This window comes from Mesocricetus auratus, unplaced genomic scaffold (genome assembly GCF_017639785.1).
Source record: "Mesocricetus auratus isolate SY011 unplaced genomic scaffold, BCM_Maur_2.0 Super-Scaffold_100004, whole genome shotgun sequence".
NCBI classification, from domain to species: domain Eukaryota; kingdom Metazoa; phylum Chordata; class Mammalia; order Rodentia; family Cricetidae; genus Mesocricetus; species Mesocricetus auratus.
The window spans coordinates 45,782,589-45,808,342 of record NW_024429189.1 but is presented as its reverse complement, the minus strand read 5'-3'; the positions used below and the strand labels follow the sequence as shown (position 1 = coordinate 45,808,342).

At 40.4% G+C, this 25,754-nt stretch overlaps 1 protein-coding gene across 3 annotated transcripts in view; it reads left to right on the top strand.

Moving 5' to 3' along the window:
• Nucleotides 1–25,754, top strand: part of Sestd1 (SEC14 and spectrin domain containing 1) — a 102,650-nt gene that overhangs the window by 46,053 nt on the left and 30,843 nt on the right. For 2 of the 3 annotated variants that reach the window (XM_040745677.1, XM_040745676.1), the window contains 7 exons: nucleotides 129–237; nucleotides 9,171–9,261; nucleotides 13,359–13,472; nucleotides 18,630–18,743; nucleotides 20,104–20,201; nucleotides 22,836–22,891; nucleotides 24,369–24,580. In XM_040745677.1, the coding sequence (XP_040601611.1) occupies nucleotides 129–237; nucleotides 9,171–9,261; nucleotides 13,359–13,472; nucleotides 18,630–18,743; nucleotides 20,104–20,201; nucleotides 22,836–22,891; nucleotides 24,369–24,580 (794 nt within the window). Of the gene's footprint in view, nucleotides 1–128; nucleotides 250–9,170; nucleotides 9,262–13,358; nucleotides 13,473–18,629; nucleotides 18,744–20,103; nucleotides 20,202–22,835; nucleotides 22,892–24,368; nucleotides 24,581–25,754 lie in introns of those variants that run through there. The other variant, XM_040745678.1, reaches the window with a different exon arrangement.

The window sequence follows — 25,754 nt, the reverse complement described above, 5'->3', positions numbered from 1 at the left end:
AACCCTTGCATTCTAAGGAGAAAATTCCTGGTCCATGTGAAAAAAATATTGTCTCAAAATATAAAGCTGGATGGTTGAGAAAAAGGAAGAAAAATGTCTGGTAAATCTTAAATGTATCTTTTTTGTAGGAGGGAAGGACAGACGCAGTGGACTCATCTTGACAATTCCGTTATGCCTTGAACAGACAAACATGGATGAGCTGAGTGTCACTTTGGACTATCTACTCAGCATTCCAAGGTGACTCTAAAGGTGTCTTTTTCTTACATTTCAATATTGTTTCCTATTGATTCTTGCTGTTGAAGTATCGTGTATCCTATAACCCTCTGTGAATGGCAGAGACAGGAAGATCACTAAGACTTGTTGGCTGTCAGCCAAGGTTCAGGCTCATTTAGTGAGTGATAGGAGCTGGACACCTGATGTCCCCCTCTGGCCTCCATGTGCACACAATATATACACCTGCATAAATGTTTACTGCCCCACACACACGTGGGGGGGGAGAGGGAGAGAAAGAGAGAGGGAGAGGGAGGGAGAGAGAGAGAGGGAGGGAGGGAGGGAGGGAGAGAGGGAGGGAGAGAGAGAGCGCACTTATCTACATGAGCTCATCTTTGTTTTAGTTTACTATTTGACATATTTGGTTATAGTCTAAAATGAATGAAGACTGTTAGTCTTTAAATATTTTTATTTTAAAAATACCAATACATGTACATAATTTAAGTTATAGGTCCCTGAGTTTTTAATATTCATGGTTATTGAATAAAGAAACATCTCAAATATTCCTGTTTGCTTAAGTCTACTTGTTACTTGAGAGATGGCTTGGCAGTTGGGAGTACTGATTTCAGCTCCTGGCACTCACAGGAGGTAACTCATAAACACCTGTAACTCTAGGGGATCTGCCTTCCTCTTCTGGCCTTCAAAGACAGGTGCCCCACCTCTCCTGCTCTGCCATCTGTAGTATGCACAGCTTGTCTGGTAGGTTCATGCCAAGACCGGCTCCACACCATACCTGCCACTGCCCTCTGGTGGTTACCCCATGGTTCTGGGGTCTCCACTACAGTGGAGACTGCACCTTCACCAGTGGTCTCTGTTGGCGGTTCACGCTATTAAACCTTAGCTTTTCTCCAGGTCCCCTGCAGGGCTTTCATGCAGATTGTAGCCCTGCTATTTCTCGCACTGATCCAAAAGGGTTGGTAGGGTAAATAAAATATAATAAAAATGGGCGAGGCAGGATTTAGAGGCCTACATATTACTTTTCAATGAATGCATCTCCAACACTGACACATGTCTTTGAGGCTGAGTTCCAAAAGATGTGTTCACCTGTGATGAGGCTGCTGTGACGAACCATAGACCTGTGCAGTTACACTGAGCACACCGGGAGGCTACCCTGCAAGAGTAGCTAAGGTTGAGTGAAGGCACAGCCAATCAGCTCATGGTTTCTCGCATGTGCTCACTCGGGGCGTGCACGCAGGAGGTCAGATGCTGGAAATGAAGGCTTCTCACATGTGCTCACTCACATGTGCTGGAAAGCAAAACAGCTGAAGAGAGCTGCTTAGTCTCTTGTCTCTCTTATGCATACATATTACAAATTTAGTGATGTGCTTAAAGGTAATTCTTCAATTTTTACAAGTATTATCTAGTTCTTTTTAAGTTTTCCAAGGTTTACGCTCTCTCACTAGTAATAGATTCATGTCTGTGAATATAAAGTAGACACTAAAGAACTTTGTTTCCATCTTTCCACATTCTAAGATGGACACTCTAGAGGGGAGTCTGTGTTATAATTTGCATTTTCACAGCTCTGTGCTGTGTAATATGTCATCCTTACTCAGTGTTCAGCACCTGTTTCTACCTTTGTCTTCCTGGTGGCTTTATTTCCTCAGAGCTGTGGGTACACCTATGTGGACTTGTAGGACCTGCTAACTAACTATTCTCAGGGACTTACATTTGTCAAAAAAAAAAAAAAAAACCTAAGAAAATGTAAAAGTTGTGAGCACAGTGATTGTTTGGAGCAGACTTGTGGTTGTTTTGACCCTTGTTATAAAATTTTAATCATAGTAGACTCCAGATTTGACCTGTGGGCGGGGATTGGGTGGTAGATATGAAAAGAATACCCCACATCTAAGGAGACAATAGGTAGTGTTCAGCCATTTTTTTTTTTTTTTGGTTTTATGAGACAGGGTTTCTCTGTATTGTTTTGGAGGCTGTCGGTCCTCCAGCCCGGCCTCGAACTCACAGAGATCCGCCTGCCTCTGCTTCCCCAGCGCTGGGATTAAAGACGTGCACCACCACCACCCGGCGTGTTCAGCCATTTAATTCTCCTGCTGCTCTGAGAGGAGCTCTGGTCCCTCTTCTCTGTCCTATGGGGGAACTGAAGCATAGAAAGGGTTAGCTCAGGCAGCTTGGCCAACCAGAATGAGAGATTCGGAGGAACAGGTGGGCTCCAGCTTGCCAGTGTTCCACAGCTGTGTCTCTTCTCTCTGTGCGGTAGCTACCTCTGTTAGGATCGCAGTCATATCTTCATAATTTCTAGTAAATTCTCATAAAACTTGGAATTGCCACAACTGATAATTGTCATGAAAATAACTGAATTATCATATTCTAAAAGAAATCTTGTACACCTTGCAAAAGAGACTTAGAAATTGACAGTACTTAAAATCATGGTATTTTCTAGTTCAAAAAGGATTTACTGACTGTGGCAGACAATGTCAGGGTTAGAAACCCCCAGAAGCTGTCCTCTGGCTTCACAACCCAGGTCTTTTCATGGAATGCCCCCCAGGAATTGCTCATGTCATTCCTAGTAGAAACTCACAAATTACCTTGCTACATTTGTCAAATTTTGATAATTAAAAAATTCAAGTTTTGATTTTAAATCATTTTTTTTCTACTTGTGGGAGCACTAGTGTTGCAGAAGAAACTTCCAAAGGAAGGGATTTCAGGGGTAGTGCAAGGCACAAAGACATTAAGGCTGCAAATTTCTGTTGCTTGGTGACTGTGCGAGCCTGTGGGGGTGCCTTGGTTTTATGGGAGTTGAACAAGTAGGGAATAAAGCTGATCAGTGGCCAGCACTCCTAAGGATCAGGCACACCAATGTCACAAACACATACTCATGTGTGAGGCATTCACGTGCTAAGAAAGCATGCATAAAGCCTTAAGAGAGCCAGTGAGAGTGTACAAAACGGTGAGGTAACACTTTACCAAATGATGCAAGTGAGTGTCTGGCCCTAAAATACCCGACCAAAGAACACTGCCATGGGCAAAGGAGTCGATGTAGCATTCCTGGGGGTACAGCAGTCACTTTGGAAGAGGAACACAGTGCTCCGATGGTGGTAAGAGAAGAGGCTGGGGTCCGTGGAGAAAAATGGTCTGGGCTTCATCTCAACATAGGAATACTGCCATTGTATTCTGACTTAGGCATTATCAGAACGTCTTCACACATTTTAAAAGGTCTACTAAGTGTTGGACTAGGAGTTAGCAGTCTTAGACGATAAATGTTCTGATATTCTGCAGGCATGTTCTCTGATGAAGATGGATTCCACACACAGCATTATAATAAAAGCATACTCAAGCCAGAACTGAAATGTGTCAGCAGAACTTTGAGCAAAAGAAGAGCCCTTAGATAATGTCAAGAAATAGTTATGAGCATCTGCACGGACCCTAGACATCCCTCAAAAGGCCTTCATGGGTCACAAGTGAGGGTATTTCATTTCTACGTTTCTTTTACAGAGCTGTTGTACTGAGCCTTGTTACCCTGAAAGGCTCTGAGGAGTTGGGGGCTCGCAGTTTTTTCTTTGTCTTTAATTCAAGGTTTAGGAATCTTATTTTTTTTCTTTTTTTTTTTTAAATTTTATTTTCCAGTTTAAATTTAGATAAGAAACAAGGTTGCTTCACAAGTCAGTTCCAGGTCCCTCTCCCATTCCCTCCCTTCCTCCCGTGCCCTCCCCCCCCCCGTTATCCCCTCATTTCCCCAGGGAGGGTGAGGCCCTCCATGGGGGTGTGCATAGTCTGTCATTTCATATAGGGCAGGGCCTAGACCCTTCCCCAAGAGTTCAGGGTGAGAGTGCACCTCACATTGTTCTAAGGGAGTCCAAAGTCCGTGTGTATACTTGGGATGGGTACTGATCTGCTGCCCAGGGCTCAATAGATTCCCTAGGCCTCTTCACTGACACCCAGATTCAGGTGGTCTTGATCAGTCCCATGCTGGCTTCCCAGGCTGATGCCTGGGATTCAAGAGTTAACCTTTGTCTGGTCAGCTGTTTCTGGGGGTTAAACCAGCCTAGTCTTAATCCCTTTGACCATCAGTCCTCCCTCTCTGTTACTGGCTTTCTTGAGTTCAGCTCAGTACTTAACCAAGGCCTCTTCTTCGATCAGCCACTAAATAAAGTTTCTGTTTCCCAGACTCTCTGGCCATAGGATTGTAGGCTGGCACTCCCCAGATCTATGTCTAAAATCCATATATGAGAGAGTACATGCCATGTTTCTCTTTTTGTGACTGGGTTACCTCACTCAGGATGGTTTCTTCTAGTGTCATCCATTTGCCTGTGAATCTCATGATTCCATTATTTTTTTCTGCTGAATAGTACTCCATTGTTTAGATGTACCACATTTTCTCTATCCACTCTTCAGGTGAGGGACATCTAGGTTGCTTCCAAGTTCTGGCAATTACAAATAAAGCTGCTATGAACATAGCGGAACAGACATCTTTGTTGTATGAATGGGCATCTTTTGGATATATGCCTAAGAGTGGAGTTGCTGGGTCTTGTGGTAGGTTTATTCCCATTTTTCTGAGGAATCTCCATACTGATTTCCAAAGTGGCTGAACCAGTTGGCACTCCCACCAGCAATGGAGGAGTGTCCCCCTTTCACCACATCCTCTCCAGCATAAATTGTCATTGGTGTTTTTGATTTTAGCCATTCTGACAGGAGTGAGATGGTATCTGAGAGTTGTTTTGATTTGCATTTCCCGGATGGCTAAGGATGTTGAGCACTTTCTCAAGTGCCTCTCAGCCATTTTAGACTCCTCTATTGAAAACTCTCTATTTAGTTCTGCAGCCCACTTTTTAATAGGGTCCTTTGGTGTTTTGGAGACTTGCTTCTTGAGTTCTTTGTAAATTTTGGAGATCAACCCTCTGTCAGATGTGGGATTAGTGAATATTTTTTCCTATTCTGTGGGCTGCCTTTTTGTCTTGCTGACTGTGTCCTTTGCCTTACAGAAGCTTCTCAGTTTCAGTAGGTCCCATTTATTAATTGTTGATCTCACTGTCTGTGCTACTGGTGTTATGTTCAGGAAGCTGTCTCCTGTACCCATTCGTTCAAGGGTACCACCCACTTTCTCTTCTAAGAGGTTCAGTGTGGCTGGATTTATGTTGAGGTCTTTGATCCATTTGGACTTAAGTTTTGTGCATGGCGATAAACATGGATCGATCTGCATTCTTCTACATGCCAGTCTCCAATTATGCCAGCACCATTTGTTGAAGATGCTTTCTTTATTCCATTGTATATTTTTAGCTTCTTTGTCAAAGATCAGATGTTCGTACGTTTGTGGGTTGATACCCGGATTTTCAATTCAATTCCATTGGTCTTAGGAATCTTATTTATAGCACTCTAGACCCATACATGCCCTTTGTAAAGCATGTGAGATACCACTGGTTGGCAGTTTTGAAATAGTATCTTTGGGTTGTGAATATTTTCATTTTCTATTTTAGTGGAAAATGTAAGAAAATTAAAGCTAAGGGTCTTTCTAAGTATGCTAGAAGATTGAGTGTTTTATCCTAAGATCGTTACAGATGGCATTTGCAAGCTTCATCGCTTTCACAGTATTAACCTGCGGATTAATTTATAATATGCATTGAAACATAAATTATTTTTATTTTATGAGACAGAGTTTCTCTGTATTGTTTTGGAGGCTGTCTGACCAGCCTGGCCTGGAACTCACAGAGACCCGCCTGCCTCTGCCTCCCGAGTGCTGGGATTAAAGGCGTGCACCACCACCGCCCGGCAAATGTGTTACTTTTTTGAAAACATATTTAAAAAAATGATTGTGTGGCCTACATCTCAGGGTTATAGATACTAATAAAAAAACACCAAATGTTGGGAATGGTGTATGTCTTTGAGTAGCAGACCCACACTGGCTTCATTTCTTGCAAACTTCTGTAACACAATAAGTAAATGTCCCAGAGACTGATATTGGGGTTCAAACTTCAAGCTGAATATCAGAAAAGCAAAGCAGCTGGCCACTAGCTTCTTACCTCTACCTCAGACTGAATGGACTGATCCTGTCTTCAGGAGCTCTCACCAAGCCTCAGCATATAACCTTTCCTCAGTGTGGCTGGAGAATGAATGCCTCCTACTGACTATTTGCTCCTCCCGTGTTTTATACCCCTCTAGTGCTGGGGCTGAAGGTGTGAGCTATAATTTTCTTTTAGACTTATTCAGCCTTGTGTGGATCTGGGTGGCCTTGGACTTTCAGAGATCCATCTACCTCTTAATCCTGAGTCCCAGGATTGTGTACCACCACCTCATAGCTTCTGGCTGCTGGGATTAAAGGTGTGTATGTCCACTGCCTGATCTCTATAGCTTGAGATTGTTTTTGCTTTTCTGAATCCTCAGTTAAGCTTTAATAAATCATAAATACTATATCATTACAAACTTCTTAGCATTAGGAAACCCTAAGTTCTTGCTTTTCTCCAGAGGTCGCTTAGCATCCAACTCCCCTGTCTTGACCAGCCTTTCTGGGCTTGTAGCCATATATATATCTTGTTTGTCCCGCCCCCCCCGCAAGTGTTTATGTGCTATTGTAAACCTAGTCACAAGCATATATTGTACTCTCTTCTGTCCCACGGAAACATGGAGAAGATCCTTTTTTGTTCCAATGTAGATCCCAACATTGAATACTTAAATTTTTAAAACAAATCTCTGTAGGCAGAGATTCTTTCCTGCCAGCCTGGTCCTGCAGCCACCTCAACCCCAAATAAGCACACAGAGATTTTCGTTAATTACAAAACTGTTGACCGGTGTCTAGGGCTTCTTATTGGCTAGCTCTGTCTTATTAGCCCATAACTACTAATTTAAGAATTTCTATGTGGTCTTATCTTACCAGAGAAAGTTCTGGACTTATTTTTCTCTTGGTAGCTTACATGATGATTATGTTTGGCGGACTCTCTTTGCTTCTCTTTCCCAGAATTCTCCTCATCGTAGTCCCACCTATCTTCCTGCCTCATTGGCCAGACAGTGTTTTATTCATTAACCAATAAAAGAAACATATACACAGAAGGACATCTCCAATCAAATCTCACTAGTCATAAAATATCATTTTAATGAAGTATGCAGTTCAGGGATTTGTAGTATAGCCACAGGGTTCTGTAATCACGCTAACTACAAATAGTTTTCATCTGTCCAAAAGAGTCTCTATACGTTATCAGTCCCTCCACGCTTCTCCCTTATCACCTGCTTCAGTCAGCCACTAAGCCACTGCGCTGTTCATTTTGTACAAAAGAAATAAACAGCTTCTGGTGCTCAAGTCTGGCTTTTTAGCATGATATTCAGAGGTTATCTGTGTTGGTGTATGTCGACTGTTGAACAGTAATGTTTGATGTGGCTATATTGTCTGTTTTCCTGTTTAGCAGTTGGTGGACATGGGATTTCTACTTTTTACTATCAGAACTCTTGCTATTGTCATATTTATGTTCACATTCTTGTGTGGTCAGGTGCTTCAATTGGCATTATTTTTGGGATACATTTTTGTTGGGGAAGCCCTGTGCATATGTCAATAAAGAACTGTTGGCCAATAGGGAAGCAAGATAGGTAGGACTAGCAGTCCAGGAGGATTCTGGGTAGGAGAAACACAGGGAGTCAAGATGTAACCGCCATAGGGGTAAGAAGCCCGGAAACATTTTTCTGGTAAGAGAAATACTTAGATTGGCAGTTATGGGGTAAATACTTAAGTCAGAGATAGCTTCATAATTATTACAGCGTCTTGTGTATTATTTGGGGACTACAACACGGCAGAGCCTAGGCAACTGCTGAGAAAAAAACCAAAGCCACTGGAAAGGAAAAGGCTCTCTCTACACATCTTGGCTTATTTAGCCCACTTTCTGCCTTTGCCTACCAAAGATCTGTTCTTCTTCCAAATACTGAGCTCTGTCTCCTCCTTCTTGGAGTTCTCATTGTTCCTCAGGAGAACTTTGCTTCTCTAGTTAGATATATGCTAGAGTTAATGTACATTTAAATTAACCCTTGTGGCCAATGTGGGTGCTGGGGGCGGGAACAGGGAAGGGCCTTTGAATCTCGTAGATTCCCAGGTTGGAATCCCAGGGAAGTCTAGCTGTTTTCCTTTCTGATAATGGGTGTAATTGACAGCACTCTGGGCCGGACTGCCTTCACTCCCACACCCTTGCTCTGGTAAGCAAGACTAAAGTTTCTCCCACTGTACTGAGAGGGGTCAGTAGAGGTCCTTGCATTAAGTTTATAGGTATATAATAATAGCATTAAGTATAGCTATGTAGTTTTCTCTTTAGGATGGAACTTTTCCGTGTAACAGCCATTATACTTAGTAAATAATTCAATACAACACAACACATTTCGCAATACTGAAGATAGCATTTTGCTGGCCAGATGACTAAGAAAATCAAAGCAATGATGGGTTAGAGGTGGGGCCTTCAAGTTTTCAGTCTGTTTGTAAAGCGAGTATGAGCTCATCATGTTAGATTTCCTGTGCACAAAGAAGCCAGTCTCCAGTGGGTTAGTAATAACTTATTATTTTCCACCTGTTTTAAGCTGTTTCCTTATAAATTCTAAATTCTGTTAAGAAGTGCATTAGGTGTATGGCAGGTGGTAGTTACCTGGCTCTCTTTGATCCCAATATACAGATAGAGAAATTGAGAAACTGTTGGTACTGTTGGAATGGTACTTCAATTTTGTCACTTTTTAAGACCTTAACTTACCATGTTTTTAGAGTATTTTCCTTCCAAATTAGTTTGTCATTAATGCTTCCATAAGTGAGGAAAATAATGTTAGGAAATGGAAAGAGTACTCTGGAGAATTTTGTCAGTTGATATTGTAGGTCAGGCCAGGCGAGGTGATTTGTATCCCACCTGGTCTTAGAGCTTTTGCATTCTTCTGTCAGGGTTATGGGGAGAGTGTGGACCCTGTTTAACAACCATAATTGTGTTTTGTTTCAGTGAGAAATGTAAGGCCAGAGGATTTACCGTGATCGTGGATGGCAGGAAGTCCCAGTGGAATGTAGTGAAGACAGTAGTCTTAATGCTGCAGGTGATTCTTTTTCCTTTTGTCTGACAACCAGGAAATGCCTATCATTTTACAGCAGGGTACCATGATGAAAAAGCAAGTACACACTATTTATTAGACCATACACAGGCTTCTCAGAAGTGACTTAGTTCTGAAAAGAGATTTCATGTACTACGATTGGATTGCTTAAATCCAGCTTTTCTATGTTGAAATCTGTGTAGCAGAGTTGAGCCCCACCTTGCTGTACAGACTTTAAACCCTGAAAATAGTGTGGCATGCTGAAGTAGACTGTGCAAGAGCACCCGTGGTTGTCATGTGTGAAGACTGAGAACACAGGACTCACTGGGTGCTCTGTGTGCTGTACTTCCTGGGTCATACTCCCTCCCACGGGCTCCTTCTTATTGGTTATACAGGAAGCACGGCTGGACAAGTCAAGTGTGAAAAGTTTTGCAGGTGAGCCTTATATGCTCATAGCTTCTTTAAAATAACAAAACAAACAAACAAAAACCTCACAAAGAAACAACACTGAAAATTAAGGATTTGGGATGATCATACTAAGCATTTATAGCCCAGAAAATGTATTTCATAGCTATGTCTTTAGGACATTAACAGCTTGCAAATTTAATAAACAGTTACTAACTCTGCAGAGTGGTGGGCAGGGCATCTTGTCTTGAATCCATTGTGTCCCTCACATTGTTCTGTCAGTCTCTGGCATGTAGCAGAGACTCAGAAAACTCTTGTTATCTGCTGTAAGGCTCCTGAAAATATTGTCATTGACATGGATTGCTTTCAGGCACCTGGTCTTCCCGAGAAGTTTCCAGAAAAGGCAATATTTGAGCTACATAAAATAAGTTACCTGAATAAATTGAAGAAAATGAAAAGCCACTCTAGGCAGGAACTGCCACATAGTGACACCCCCAAGTGAAACAGATTCAATGAAAGGAGTTGGTAGATTAATTTGGGGAAAATATAATTAGTTCAGCAGGAACGGGTAGCACGTATTCGGATCAGTGAGCATCAGTGGCTTATGAGGGTGGGTCAGTGAATACGAGCAGTGACTGGCTGAGGTTTTAAATCCTCAATTAGGAGAGTCATGTGTAATCACTCACCTTTTACTTAGGATGGATGGATTGAAAGAATTTGAGGGGTGGCAGCAAAGAGAGATAATTTTAGGTTTTAGCTTTAGTGTTAGAGCTTTGTGTGGCTTAAGTACTGTATACATTATTTAAGTTCAGCCTCATAAAATTGGAAGTTGGCACAGCCCAAGTTCTGGGCCTTGGCTTTTGAGCCCAAATTATCTAGCCATTGCTGCATTCTTTTTAATTTTTAAAAAATCTGTATGGTTATTGTAACTGCATGTCTGTGTGTCGTATGTGTGCCTGATGACCAAGGAGATCAGAAATAGGTGTCAGATCCCTGGGACTAGAGCTCCAGACAGTTGTGAGCTGTCATGTGGGTGCTGGGAATTGAACCTAGGTCCTTTGGAAGAGCAGCTAGTGCTGTCCCCAATCCTTTCTTCTTAAGGATGTGACCTAAATGCTTCTGCATTAGGCTGTTTTGAGTTAAAAAGGAGCCCTCAGAGGACCAGTTTCTAAGATTGGTGCCTCATAGCAACCTCTTTGCCAGCTATGTGGTAGCACCTTCCTTCCGGACCCCAGAGACCGGTCTGACTTCCCTGAAGTTGTTTAATCCCACTCAGGTGGGCAGTCCATTGATGATGGCTGTGTGCACTTCCTTTCCTCGTGACACCTGTCACAGGTGAGCCTCGGGACCTGCTATGAACTGCTCTCTGATGTGTGGCAGTTCTATAGAACAGCCAGTGGACTTAATCCCTGCTGTGATTTCTTCTTCCCTGATAGGTAATGTTTTAGACATTTGGACTGACTCATATCCAACGTTTTCAGAATTCCCTTGGCCATTTTCTCCTAGTTAACTATCTCTAGCCAGGAAGTGACTCGCTGCTTTGATCTCAGGTCTGGGGCCAGCTATTTGGAGCTCCCCAGCTCCCCTAGAGAAGCTCTGCCTGTCACTCATGTTCTGAAAGAGGGCCCCTGTTTCTTTTGCACTCACAGCTTTCCTGTCCAGGGACTTTGAAATACTGGTTTTCCATAGGTCAGGAACTGAATGAACCACACCCTGAACTTTGCAGCCTCTCTGATGAGGGTTTGACACAGCTGAGTTTGTCTTGCTTGCTTTAGCTACATCCTCGCCATTACAGGAGTGAGCACCAAATTTCTGCTGTGCCCATTGACATGATGCTGTGGAATGATCATTTTCCATCTCTTTCCTAAAAATTATAACTTGGTGTGGCCCTCAATAGTTTAGTGTAGTGGTTGGCTTGGGTTTAAATAAATATCAGAAGCTGTCTGTCTGGCCCTCAGAGTCTAATATATTTTTCATCTGGACCTTTTAGGAGTAGTATATTGACTTGGGTTAGAGCATGTGAAACTGTGGTGAGACTGAGTCAGACACCCCTGGCTTCTGTTCTGGCTTCATTTCCTCAAACTCTAAGCTACAGTTGCCTGAGGGAGATGGCTTCAGTATGCCAGACACCGAGCATATAGAGTGGCATTCATAGATAAGATTCCTGCCATTGGGAAGCTCGTGTGCCATTGAAAAGTCAGGCAGTGAGCAGTTAAGGAATTAATGAGCAGCATTAACTGGTGATGAGAGCTAAGACAGATGTAGACCACACACACGCTCACACACACAGATACACACACATAGATACACACACAGACATATACACACACAGATACACTTGTACACACAGATGTACACACACTTTTACAGATACACAGACACACAGATGACATACAGACAGATACACTTAAACACACATATTCACACAGATACACTCACATACACTGATACACTCACACACACAAGAGATACACAGATCTACTCAACACATATACACATACAGGCACACACAGATACACTCACACCTATACACACAGATATACTCACACACAGATATACTCATGCCTATACATACACAGATATACTCATACAGAGATACACTCACACCTACACATACACAGATATACTCACACACAGACACACATACACTTTTACAGATACACACACAAGACACAGATACACACACAGAGACGCATACACTGCATATACACATACAAAGACAGACAGACAGACAGACAGACAGACAGACAGACAGACAGACACACACACACACACACACACACACACACACACACACACACACTCCAGATGGCAGGAAAAGCCTCTTTAAGAGGGAGCTCTCAGTACAGAGCACAGAATGAAGAAGATCCTGGGCAGAGAAAGTGGAGGGGCAAATGTGGGGCCGGCTCAGACTTGCATTCTGGGAGCTTTGAGCTCAGCACGATGGTGGAGGAATGGCTTGAGGAGGAGGTGCACAGTGGGATCTGAGTGAGCAGGGATCCGGCTTGGAAGACATGGGCAGCTCTGGCAAGGCGTGCTGACCCCAGACAGTGTTAGGCCGTGCGGCCTTTGCAGGCATTTCAGGAAGTGAGTTTGGGACACTGGCAGAACTGAATGATTAGATTGCAGATGTTAGACTTCTATGCGTCTTCCTGATTAATGAGAAGTGCCTACCAAGTACCGGAACCACCACTCTTGGTCATTTTAGAAAATGTGAAATTGTGTTGCATCAAAAGGTAGTTTTTTCCCCTTCTTCCAGTTAATAATCACTAAGAATGCTGACTTTTAATGTAATGGCAGATAAGAAACAGACTTTGTGAGAAAATAAATTTCTCATTTCTTGAAGAAATTCTTCATGATGGTGGTACTAGAAAATATTTGTCTCATACTATAGAAAAACCAGTTTTAATAGTTTCTTAGCTAAAATGTAAGTCTCATGGTTTAATCTAATCCATACTTCCAGCAGGGATACTGTGTATAACAAATGTGATTGACAGGTATGGTTTGTTTAGAACTGTTGGAAAACTTTTCTAAATGGCTTGTCTTTCTTTATTGCCATTTAGGTTTTGGAGTTTCTTCTACCTTATTATTTGATTTCTTTTCCAAGTATTGTAACATAATCACAAGTGTCTAGTAATTTGCACATTTAGTAAGTCATTTGCATGTGTAATTTGTACTTATTTTTCTATGTTTTGCAGAATGTTGTTCCAGCTGAAGTATCCCTTGTATGTGTAGTGAAGCCAGATGAATTTTGGGATAAGAAAGTAACACATTTTTGTTTTTGGAAAGAAAAGGATAGACTTGGCTTTGAGGTAAATACAATCTTTGAAAATAGATTTTTCTGATATTATTGTGTATGCTCTGTTGTTGCTTGGCAGTGTTGCTTTGTGCCTGCTGTACCATAACTAGCTCATTCTCAGCACTCACACTTGTTGAATGACTGTGTCTTTTTCACAAACTGTAAAAGCTTTATTTCCATTTATATACTCTTTAAGTCCTAGATAGCTAGAGCCTTTGTATAGGAAGTTTTCAATGATTATGAAGAGGAAATGTAGCAAGTACTAGGCCGCTGGAGACCGCAGAGTGTGTTATCTGTGTACGCCACGCTTATTTTCAGGGTTTTTTTTTTTGCACGGAGTCTGCTATGAGTCCTGGTCCTGTATGTTTAGGTCACTCTTTCCCTTTAGACACCTTCCAGATTGCATTTTGGTTTTGGTTTTCAGCGCTTTCATTTCCTATGGTAGATCTTTCACGTGGTATGTATTTTATTTGGGAGTCTCTGTAGTTCTTGTATCTCTGGACTGTCATATCCATTAATTTTGAAAATTCTCAGACATTTTGATTTGAAATATCTCTGTACCCCTGCTTTCTGTGTTTCTGGGATTATAACTATATATCCAAGGGGATAATTTGAATTTTCTCACTTTTCTTATTTGGTCTTCTGTTTTATTTTAAACCCTGTGTCATCCCCTTCATATTCCTTTTTCTTTCTTTCTTTTTTTTAAGTTCTGGGGATTGAACTTGGGCCTTGTGAATGGTGGACAAGTGCTCTGTTATGGAGCTGTGTTCCCAGCCCAGCTTGGGTGTTTTCTCTTTTGGAGCTTTTTCAATTTGGATCCATTTTAAGGCCCTGTTTTTGGTTGTGCTGAGTTTGTTGACAAGACCACTGGAAAATTTCCTCATCTGCTGCCATGGCTATTCTGTGTAGCATCCCTATACAGATTCTTGCATACCCAGCTTTCCATCCAAGTATTTACAATCACGGATTCAAGTCGAATATGAAAATATTTGGGTCAGGAGATGGCTCCATTGCTAACATGTTTCCTGTACAAGTATAAGAATGAAGCCCAAGAGAAAAAGCCAGACACATGGCACATAATTGTAGTCCCGTTCCTGGGGAGGGGGAAATAGACAGATACCTGGGGCCGGCTAGTCAGCCAGCCTGGTCTACCTGGTGCCTGGATGCCAATGAGAGACCCTGTGTTCAAACAAAAAAAAAGAGGTGTAAATGGCACCTGAGGTCCTGAGGAGTGGCATCCAAGGTTGTCCTCTGGCCTGCATTTTATAATGGCATGTGCATTGGACAAACAGACAAACAAGCACACAACTACAACAGCAACAAAAACCCAGACAAACACAAATACACACACACTTCTTTCTGTTCTGAATATAGCCTTTGTGCCTAAACCATACACTTTGACAAGTTTATCCACCATTTGCATTTTATAAAGTATCATAAGTAATCTATGATTCTTATGTGGGCTATATGCAAATGCAGTAACACTATACTTAGAAAACTTGAATATCTAGATTTTGATACGTGGGGTAGTATCCAATATTCCAGCTCCTTTGGACCCTAAGCGAGGAGCCTGTTTTTTGTCTGTGCCCATGACCTTTTGGTCTCCGCATCATAGCAACTTGCTTAGTCCCAGATACCTGACACATCATTATTGTATTGTTTGAGTCTTGATGGTGGTACTTTTTGGGTTTTCGAGACAAGGCTTCTCTGTATTGCTATGGAGGTTGTCCTGGAACTCATTCTGTATACCAGGCTGGCCTCGAAGAGATCTGCCTGCCTCTGCCTCCTGATTGCTGGGATTAAAAGTGTGCGCCACCAACACCCCGCTTCTAGTATGATTTTAAAATAGTAAAAATCGAGCTAAATAACATTTGTGTCTATATAGTAACCAAAGAATCTTTTCTTTGGGTTTTAGCAGGTAGGGAAAGTGTTGAGTTGCAGTTGCCACAAGTTGATTCAGCTCTTGGCTTTGTTTTCTTATTTTCCCCAGTGCATGACAGGCTTCAGATGTCTCTGTAGTTCTTTGGTTGGAGCAGTGCTCTTTCTAGCTTTCTATATACTAAGTAGAGACCAGGGATTTCTCCCCACTTATTCTGGCAACCTTGCCATTGATAGATTTGACTGTTATGTGGACTTAGTGGAGAGATGTGTGCTAGTCAGAAGATGGCTAGTACAGAGTATTCTCCTAACAGTTTGGGCAGGAAACCACATCCCAAGAAGCTGAGGCCAACAAACCCCGAATGCTGCAGTTGACACAGGGGAGAGCGAGCACTTCAGACTCGTAGTTCTTAGTGAGGATCTGCAGAAAACACTACTCTGTGACACTGCAAAGTGAACAGGTGCCAGCTGTTCAAACTCAGCTGTGAGCAGAACAGGGAAATCCAGTGCCTTTTATGGAAACCTGTCACATCCTACTTAGGCAGCAGTGTCTGCTCCTGTGTAAAGGAACAGTTCCTGGCATCTGGGAGGATAAAAGAAAGAAAAGCTTTGGTCTGATGTCATAGTGTTTGACTTAAAATGGAAGGTTTGATGAGTGAAGCTTCTCGTAGCAGTGTATGTTCTCTTAGACAATGAGGAGATTTAGTTTGCGCTTACTAAAGTCCACATGTCCTAAAGAGATAGGACTAATTTCAAATGCTGGTTATTTTGCTACTAAACATATTCAACTTTAAAGGGAAGTTCAGCACCAGCTATTAAGTGGTACTTAGAGCTTAGAGATAGAATTAAATTCAACATTGATTCTTATTTAATTGAAAATTAATTTCCTTGGAGTCATTTTTAATAATTTGGGCTTTTATAAAAAAAGCCTATGTCTTTGTAGATATTCTTATTTTTAACAGTATAATTCTGTTACAAATACTGATGCTCTTGTAAGCATGACTAAGTGCTTTACTTCACAGAATTTTATATACAATATATTAAAGTTTTATACCAGCTTTCCACAGTGTTAATCAGCTGAACACCTAGTGGTTCTGCCAATTGTTCGCACGTGATTTCTCATTTTCCCACCTGTGTGACTTTTTCCTTTTGGTGATATGTCTCTTACTCACTTTGCAGTGCCCTTTATTGTCCACTGAATGTCCCTTTCATTGCTAACCTCAGTATTTCTCCGTGTATCCATCCTGTCTGAAATCCATACCGACTTTTGTCCTGCTTCCTTTCCACTAGCAGTATGTTCAAGTTCCTTCTTCCCCTCAGCAGCATCTCACCAGTGACTGACAGATGTCTGTATATTAATGACAAGACTAGAACTGGCATTAATCCTGTCTTCAAACAGAGATGCTAAAAATCAGAACGTTGCCTCCACCCCTTCTTATCTGTAAATGTTCATAGTAATAAAAGTATATTTAATCAAATCTGTGTTCTTCTCTGTTCTTACTACCTTTCTTGAGGTTCGCTGTGGTGAGACCCAGGACCAAAAGCTTCCTTTATGTTCCTTTGTCAAGAACACCCCTGGTGACAATTCATCTTTTCAGTTTTTATAGAAGTTTATTAGAACTTTGTGGAAAGTTGGAATGTTGTCAATTTAGAGCCAAATTACTTTGGGCTGTCTTTAACCCCCTGAATAGCTCACCTCTGTGTATGATCTACAGATTTCAACTATAGGTAAAAACCTTCAGAATATATTAACAGCAGGCCACTGGCTTCCACCAACCTGAAAGCTAAGAACATTATCAGATAACTTTGATTGACAAAGGCCTTAAATTAATCACTTTCTTTTCTTCTGTGTCTATAAAGTCTGAGTAACTGCCTATACATAGGCATACATTATTTGGGGCATCCTGAATCTGTGCTTCAGGCTGTGGTCACTCATAGTCCAAGTACAGCTCAGGAGAAATTAAGTTTTACTCTTTTGGAAATGTTGTTAGCAGTATTTTGTGTTTTTGGAAATTCCTTTTATTTATTCAGTTCGATTGTTGCTTTGTTTTCATCTGCCAAGGTTTTGAGTGGTGCATGCACAGAAGGTTTTTGAATGGCGTCTGCTTCTTGGGAACGAATGTGCAATCCTGCTGCTGGTCACAGGGCTATGGGCTTTTCCATATGGGAAGCTTTTTAACCTTCATTTCCTTTTTCTTTTCACACATTGTTGTCATTCTTGGACATACCAGCTTCCATCTTTTGCATCTTGGACAGATGCAGCATTTCCCATTGTGGACACATCACAGTGAGCATCCTGTGGTATACTGAACACACTTTTTACCATCTTTAGCTTTATTTCCAGAAATTGACACTTGGATTTCCACAGTCACATTCCAATTTGATTTCCCCCCAAGGCTGCTCTCCTAGTGATGTGTTCCTTGATAATGAGACTCAGTCATTGACCATCATCTTTTTGTTAATAGTCGTGCCATTCAGTTTCTCCATCTCTTAGTTCAACTGTATTTTCTCCATGTGCTTTCTGGGGTGTGTGCAGAGTGAGAGACTTGCCCTCTCTTGTTATATGCCTGCCTTTGGTCCCTCTTGTGAAAGGTGCTGCCGGTGTTTACATCCTCTGCTGCTGGCCTCCAGCATAATGGCTTCCTCCCTTGGCTTAGCCTGAAGATTATTGTTTAAGTTCTCAGATTTAAATCAGTCAATGTTTCAGTCCAGTGTATTTTTACTGACATCTTTAGTCACAGAAGATCTTTTCAGGCCTCTTTGTGCTGCAATAGTGGTCCCTGTCAGTATTTAGTGACCTGGGTGAGATGGTGCTCTTATGCATACTTCGTCAGTGCCTTTATTGGTATGGTTCCTTTCATTGAGAAATGGTGTTTGGATGTCATAGTCTGGATGCTAGGAGTATATATTTCTACAGGATTTACTGAGAAAATATTTCATTTTCATTTTAGTACAAACAGCTAATTTTTAAACTGATATATTTTTTTCATATGATTTTTAAGGAAAATGTTTTCATTACCAATGGATAATCAATATTGCTAAAGTATTAAAATAGGTATCTAAGCTGTTAGTATTTTTTAAAGTGTTGGTATCATCAGAAATTTTGATAGATGTTTTTAGAAGATAACCATAGTTTATTGAATTGATTGGAAATGTTGTTGCATTAACTAAATAGATGACAATTTGCTATCATTTTGAAGCAGTGTTTGGATGTTTTACCTTAATTCTAACTCCTTATTTACCTTCAGAGACTTTAAAAGTTTACTTAGCATTTTTATCTTTTCCTTTGTAGGTTATTTTAGTGTCTGCCAATAAGTTGACTCGTTACATAGAGCCATGCCAATTGACAGAAGACTTTGGTGGGAGTCTTACCTATGATCACATGGACTGGCTAAATAAGAGGCTGGTTGGTATATTATTATAAAACGAGATAATCAAATGTCTTTGCATATGAATATGTTTCAATAATTTTCTAATTTTATTCAACTAAGATGTAGGTTGTTTTTATAAAAACATAAAAGCACATTTTGTGTGTGCGTGTATATGTGTGTGTGTGTGTGTGTATTTATGTTTGTGTGTGATAGTAGTGTATTGTTTGGAGCCTACACTCTGTAGTCAGGGTCACTTGGTTGAGTCCTGATGCTAGAAATTTGGATGTGTGACCTTCATTGATGTATTTAATTTCCCCACGTCTTAGTTTTCATATCTGTAAGACAGTAATAGTAGTAGCAATAATATTATCTTGTGCAATTGTGAGCAAGACAAAATGAATATGGATCTGGAAACATTGAGATCCATCCAGCAGGGTACAGTAGCATTCTGTGTTAGTTGCTACCGTTGGGTCAGGATTGGTAAGATTGCTCTTAGGGTAGAGTGACAGTAGCCAATGTCTTGAGAGGTGATCTTGATGACACAGCCATTTCAGAAAATACTCATCATGTGAGTTATCAACCTGCAGTGCAGTATGACAAACTAAGCTTGTCATTTCAGAAAACTTCTGCTTGTCCAGATCTCTTAGACATGCTGCTCTGTGTCACACAGCATTGTTTTACTGAATTGTGGAGAGAATGGACTCTAAAGTAGCTTCTTGAGATTGTGTGCTAACTTCAGGGAACTTTGGTTATCCCTGAATGAATAACCATTCCTGCCCTGTATCTTAACAGTGACTTGTCAGACTGTCAGACAAGTGTATGTCTACTTTATTGCTAGTGTTCAGATGTGCCCAAATCCCTTCTCAAAAATACTTATGTTAAAATTATAAGTAATGTATCTTTATAATACATACATGTCTGTAAAACTCTTGATTATTTCATATGACCAGTATCGACTGGTGATAGAGTAAGGTGAGAAAATGGTCTGTAAGTAGAATCGATGGCTACCACTGGTCTCAGTAACATTTGTGTAGTTGTAAAATTTGTTACTGATGTTTTTCAAAGAAGGCTAAGAATGGAACTAAGTTGAAATAAATTGTATTAGTCAATATATACATTATATTTATAAATTATAATAATTTTTTAAAATAAATGAAGTTTGAATAATTTAATGTATTTGAAAATTCTGTTGCCATTAAAACTCTTTACTACTTGAGATATGATTTTGTTCCAGGCTCTGCACTGTTGTGGTCGCTGGCAGTTGAATTGCACCATGTGACTTGCTGGGAAGGAAAAGAAATCCCAGTGACTAATGCTGTTGCTGTTAACTGAAGTCCTTATTACGTATTGATTTTGAGATTATTCATGGCATGTCTATACAATCTACTATTGCAGGTCTTTGAGAAGTTTACAAAGGAGTCCACGTCATTACTAGATGAACTTGCTCTGATTAACAATGGAAGTGATAAGGGGAATGAGCAGGAGAAAGAAAGGTAGGTGGGCGTCGTCTGGTGAGGGCTGCCTGTGCTGCTGGCTCAAGTAAAGAGGACCATGGCGAACAAAGCTCTGCTCAAGAGTGCCACACAGCTAGTGAGCAGTTGCTTTGCACATATGACATTCATTTGACTTAAGTTGGCTTCTGAAAGCTACTTTCTGATGAGCCTGGCTGCATTCTTTTTTCCTTGCACTGGGAAGCATTGTGTTATAAGAATGTGCTTTGAAAATGAAGACATTTTCTGCTCTTCTTGGTTTTGCCTTTTCCTGAAAACACCTGCAGCTTGAAATAAAAATTTTCCAACTTTATTGAAATTTATCAGTACCAATAAAGAATTCTTGTCTAGAAACATGATAGTTGTGAGTTCAACGTAAGGAGTTTGGCATTTCGTCACACTTGACATACAGTTGAGTTGTGTCATTAAGCTGTGGCTTTGCTCCCTTACTGACTTACCAGTGTGTTCATTGCCCTTTGTGGCCACTTTTCCCTTGTTGGTTGGGAGACAGGTGTCTTTCTACCTAAAGCTAAAGCACATTAAGATACAGGTCACCCCTGAACTTTTGAGTGTCAGTGGTCACTAGAACTGTACTTTTTTCTTAGGAAGTTTGCAGAAATCAACAGGCATTTTCATTTCATTTACATCTGACCTTGAACCTCCATTGGAACCTATTAATGTAAATATGGTCATGTGTCAGCTGAAATAACATGGTCACATGGATATAAGAGGATGATACTTTTACTAAATGTTGAGTAAAATGAGTTCAGAATGTAAAAACAAATAGTTTGAATTTCAGTCTAATTGAGGATACCATAGATAATCACAAATGTTAATGTCTTGTACATAGCCTGTGTTGTGTGGCTTCTCACATGGAGGCACAGACAGTGTCTTTTCATCCCAGACAGAGCACCAGTGACCCACTAGAATCATAGTTCAGCATGTCTATCTTGGTGAACCAATAATTTTATTTAGGTTATTTAGGGGATCATGGGTGACATGGTCCTTACAAGATAGTAGGCAACTTGTAAGCAGCTATATTACAAAGAAGAGATTCTCTGTTTAGCAAGTGCCAACCCCTTGTGTGTCCTGCAGGTCGAGAGAGGCCTCTTGGACTGTCTGACACACCCTCTTCCTCTCATAGGAGAATGCTAGTGGGCTAGTCTTACGACAGTCTCTTGATGGTAAAGGACAGCAATTAACATCTCCTGCTTGAGCAACAGAGTTCCACAACACCATGTAAAAATGTACATATATACATACATACGTACATGGCTAAGTATGTGTTTCATATATAGCTGTCACACACTTTTATTTCTCAGGAAAGACATGCATATGGAGAGGGGACCCACAGAAAATGAGTTGATGGACAGAGTTTAATGCTGCCTTCTATCCCTGCTGATGGCTGTGAGCCTGGCTTAAGGGCTCCGAGGAAGCACAGCATCAAAGAAGCCTGTTTCACTGCTTCTTTAGACCTCCCCATGCTTTTCTGGCGATAGCTCAAGGCCCCATTCCCTTTCTCTACTAAAGCGTTTTTAGTGTTGTGAGAAAGACTTTGAAAAATGCTGACTTGTATATCTACATGAAGTATTAATAAAATCTTGTGCTTGCCAGTTTCTTTGCACACTCAAATGCTATTTGTTTGGTTTTTTCAATACTCAGGTAATAGAATCCCATCCATCTCTTGCAAATTTTGATCAGCCTTCATTGTGTTAGCCCTCAGGGAGCATCTTGGCTACCCGAGAGATGAGGGCATGGGCCAGTTAATAAATTATAGGGTTTATTAGTTCAGCGGATAGCAGTATGGTCTTTGGCTGTGATTTGCTAGCTCCTCTGTCTTGAATTTTTCTGTTTCTCACATGTTTCAGAAAGTGAAGGCAGAAATCCAGCTGCCCAAGAAATAGGACCACAGTAGGGAAGGCATGAAGTATAACTGCTAGTACACCATACATGCATGCATATATGAATGTATGTCAGTTGTTTTTGCAGATTGATTTTTTTTTTTTGCCTCCTACTCCTTTGCTGAAGATGTTTTAGCAGGTCTAAGACTTTTCTGGTTGGCTCTGTAGGGTGTTTTAGTTATATGATCGTGGATCATGTCATCTTCATTAAGGGACAGTTTGACTTTTTCATCTCCTTTTATATCCCTTTATTTCTCTTCTGTCACTGCTCTAGCTAGGACTTCAGACACTGTTTTGATTAAGAATGAAGAGAGTGGAAACTCTTGTCTCCTTGTGTTCTATATTAAACTTACTTAACTATGTATTTTGAACCATTCTTATATTTGCTATGAAGCTAGCCCAACTTGGCAGTTAAGTATATAATCCTCTTAATGTGTTGTTGAATTTGGTTTGCAAATATTATATCAAAGATTTTATACATTTGTTTTCATTCAGGGAAATTGTTCTCTTTTAGCTGTGTTCCTCTCTAGTTTTGGCTTCATAAGATGAGTTTGATAGTAATCACTTCCTAAGTTATTGAGCAGTTTTGAGGAACATTGGTGTTGGCTCTTTAGTGATCTGGTAAGAAGTTAGCATCGATCCTTCTGGAATACATGCATTGTGTGTAAAACAATTTCTGAAGTGGATTCATAGGGATATCACAGCATTTGAAAGTGATTCTTTTGATGCCTTCCAGGTCTGTGGATTTAAACTTCCTTCCGTCTGTTGATCCTGAGACAGTTCTTCAGACAGGTAAAATGATGAAAAGAAAAACAACATTTATTATTAATAATAATAATCTAGTAAAGAGTCTTAGTCTCTTTAAAAATTTGTTCAGCATGTATGTGGTTAATGTATGTGGAATTTAAAGGCAAGTTTTCAAACTGCTTTAGTATTAACTTGGTGGTGTTGGTATAATATTTAAAAATTATTAATGACAAATTATCTCCTAGAAATGCTGGATTTATTTCATTTTTATAAAATGGATTTTGCAAAGTGTATTTAATTTTACCTCATGGGGTTGTTATGAGGATTATTGAATACTTGCTATGTGCTGTATTCTCTCAACAGTGTTGGAGATAATTAGTATTATTGTCTCTTTTATACTTCAAGAACTGAAGGCTTAGAGATTAAAAAAATAACCTAAGTAAATAAGTGGTTCAGAGTCAATTAAGAAAATTTATCACTACAACTCAAAGCAGGTCTAAGTACAGAGGCACCATTTACAGCAGTTTGTAGTCATCTGTGTGAAACCCTAAGCCCTTGACAGTGGCCCTGTGCACTGATGACCCATGCTTCATGCTGCGTGTGTGCTAGCCCCGTGTCTGTTGGAGAGATCCATCAATTCTAGCAGAATGCATTGGAATCCTTTAAATGGAATATGTAGCTTTGTTTCTAATCTTCTCAAAAACTACTAGCTCATACTTCCAGTCTTACTGGGCTACAGGCACAAATCTAAGTTCTCCATGTGTTTTTATCCTTCAGCACAGTCCATGAGGTAGGTCTTGTTACTACATCATTTTCAAGAGGGGTAAAACTGAAGCATTAACAGTTACTCCGGGTCTGGTGGCACAGTTCCTAGGAGGCGGGGTCGGGAAGATAACTTGTTCAAGGTCTGCCTGATCCAGAGTGAGGGACTTGTGGAGACCTAATCTTCAGAGCATGTTCACTCATCAGTCAGTATGTTGTAGACATTCTGCAGAGATTTATTTTAGTATTATTTTGGCCATAAAATTTTTCTTCAGTTACTTTGATAATGGGTTTGCTTCACAGCAACTTTTATCTTAAGTGCTGTGCTTGAGAGCAGGGTGCTGAAACCCTCTCACACATTTCCTCAGTTACTAAAGGAAATCCCAGAGTATAATTTTGCTCCACAGAGAAAGATGATTTATGGACACAAAGCTTGAGTAACTATCCCACCAAGAATCTGATAAATATAGATTACCACTATATTCTACATTGACTATGGCATATAGGGTATAAATAGTTACACAATTGGCCATTTGTTTCAGTGTTTTTTTCTAGTATATATAAAATGATTATGTTCTCATCTGTATGCACATATGTAGTTTTCCTACTCAATGTGATATATAAAGCTTTAACTTGCATTTCATTCTTTATGAGAAGGCAAGGGAATAGGTTTTAAAGCAGGGACTATAATGTACAAGATCAACATGTAGGGATTGTATTTTTTGTGGGCATTAATTACAAGTATCTTTCGTTTGTAAAGGGCATGAGTTGTTATCTGAATTACAGCAGCGTCGATTTAATGGCTCTGATGGAGGGGTCTCGTGGTCTCCTATGGATGATGAGCTGCTCGCACAGCCACAGGTTATGAAGTTGTTAGATTCACTCCGGGAGCAGTACACGCGCTACCAGGAAGTCTGCAGGCAGCGCAGTAAGCGAACACAGTTGGAGGAGATCCAGCAGAAGGTGATGCAGGTGGGTGTCAGTCTGGGGTGGGTCCTTGAGAATTCCAAGTGCCTTTTGCCTGATAATGTCTGTTATGTAACTAACTACATAGAGGACTTTACAGATTCCGGACTGAATTCATATCATCATAGCATTTACAGTAAAGTTACATTATTTCTACAGTGGTGGAATTGTTTATTGAGTTCACTAATAGAATGAACTTCAAACTTTGAAACATAAGTGGTCTCTCTCTTTTAATTTGTCACATTTGAACATGGTTGTTTGATTCATTCTTAATTTCTTAAACTTTCTGGACTGTTTACTGTCACTGTAAAGTATTCTATTCTAGCAAACTAATACATGTGATATGAGTAATTCAAATGTTAGATTTATTCTTTAAGATATTAATGAAATGTTAAATGTACTTAATTGTTAATTTTAGTTGCTTTTAGAATTTGTTTTCATAATGAATGTGGCTAAAAATACCAAAAAGAAATGCTAGGCATTTCTGTTCTTTAGATTATGGTGGATTCTTATCTAGTGAACAATTAAGAAAATAACTCTTTAAATGATTTTACTTAAAGATAGAAGCTGGAGCAGCTGGGAGAGCTCGCTCAGCAGTAAGAGTGTACTTCTTTTGCAGAGGACCTTGCATTTAGTTCCCAATACCCACTTCAGGGGACTCACAGTTACTTATAACTCCAGCTCCAGGAAATCTGATGCTGTGTACTTTTCTGTCCTCCAACAGTACCTGCGCTTACATGTTCATGTAATTGAAAATAAAACAAACCTCTAAAAACAAGTAAATAGATATAAGTACAAGCAGCCTGGAATGCTGCAGTGTTGTTTTTAAATCTACATTCATTGATTCTCTAGGTAAATATTAAGTGCTTCCTGCATGTCAGGCATGGTGCTAGACTTCCTACAGGTTGTAAAAGTAGATTTAGTTTTGTTGATAAACTTAAGGACAAAAAGCATTAAGAATCATAAGGAAAGAACCAGAGTGCTCAAGGCATTTGTAGAGGGATCATTTCTGTGGCTGCTATAGTCTGGGAAGGCCTAATGGGAGGAAGCAGCAGTTGACTGTATTCTTTTGGAATGTGGACTGTTTCACTGCACAGAAGAAAGGTTTACAAGAGACTTGGCTTTCATGGTGGTTAGAGAGTAGCATGATGAGTAAGTGGGAATTTGGGGTCTTGGGTTG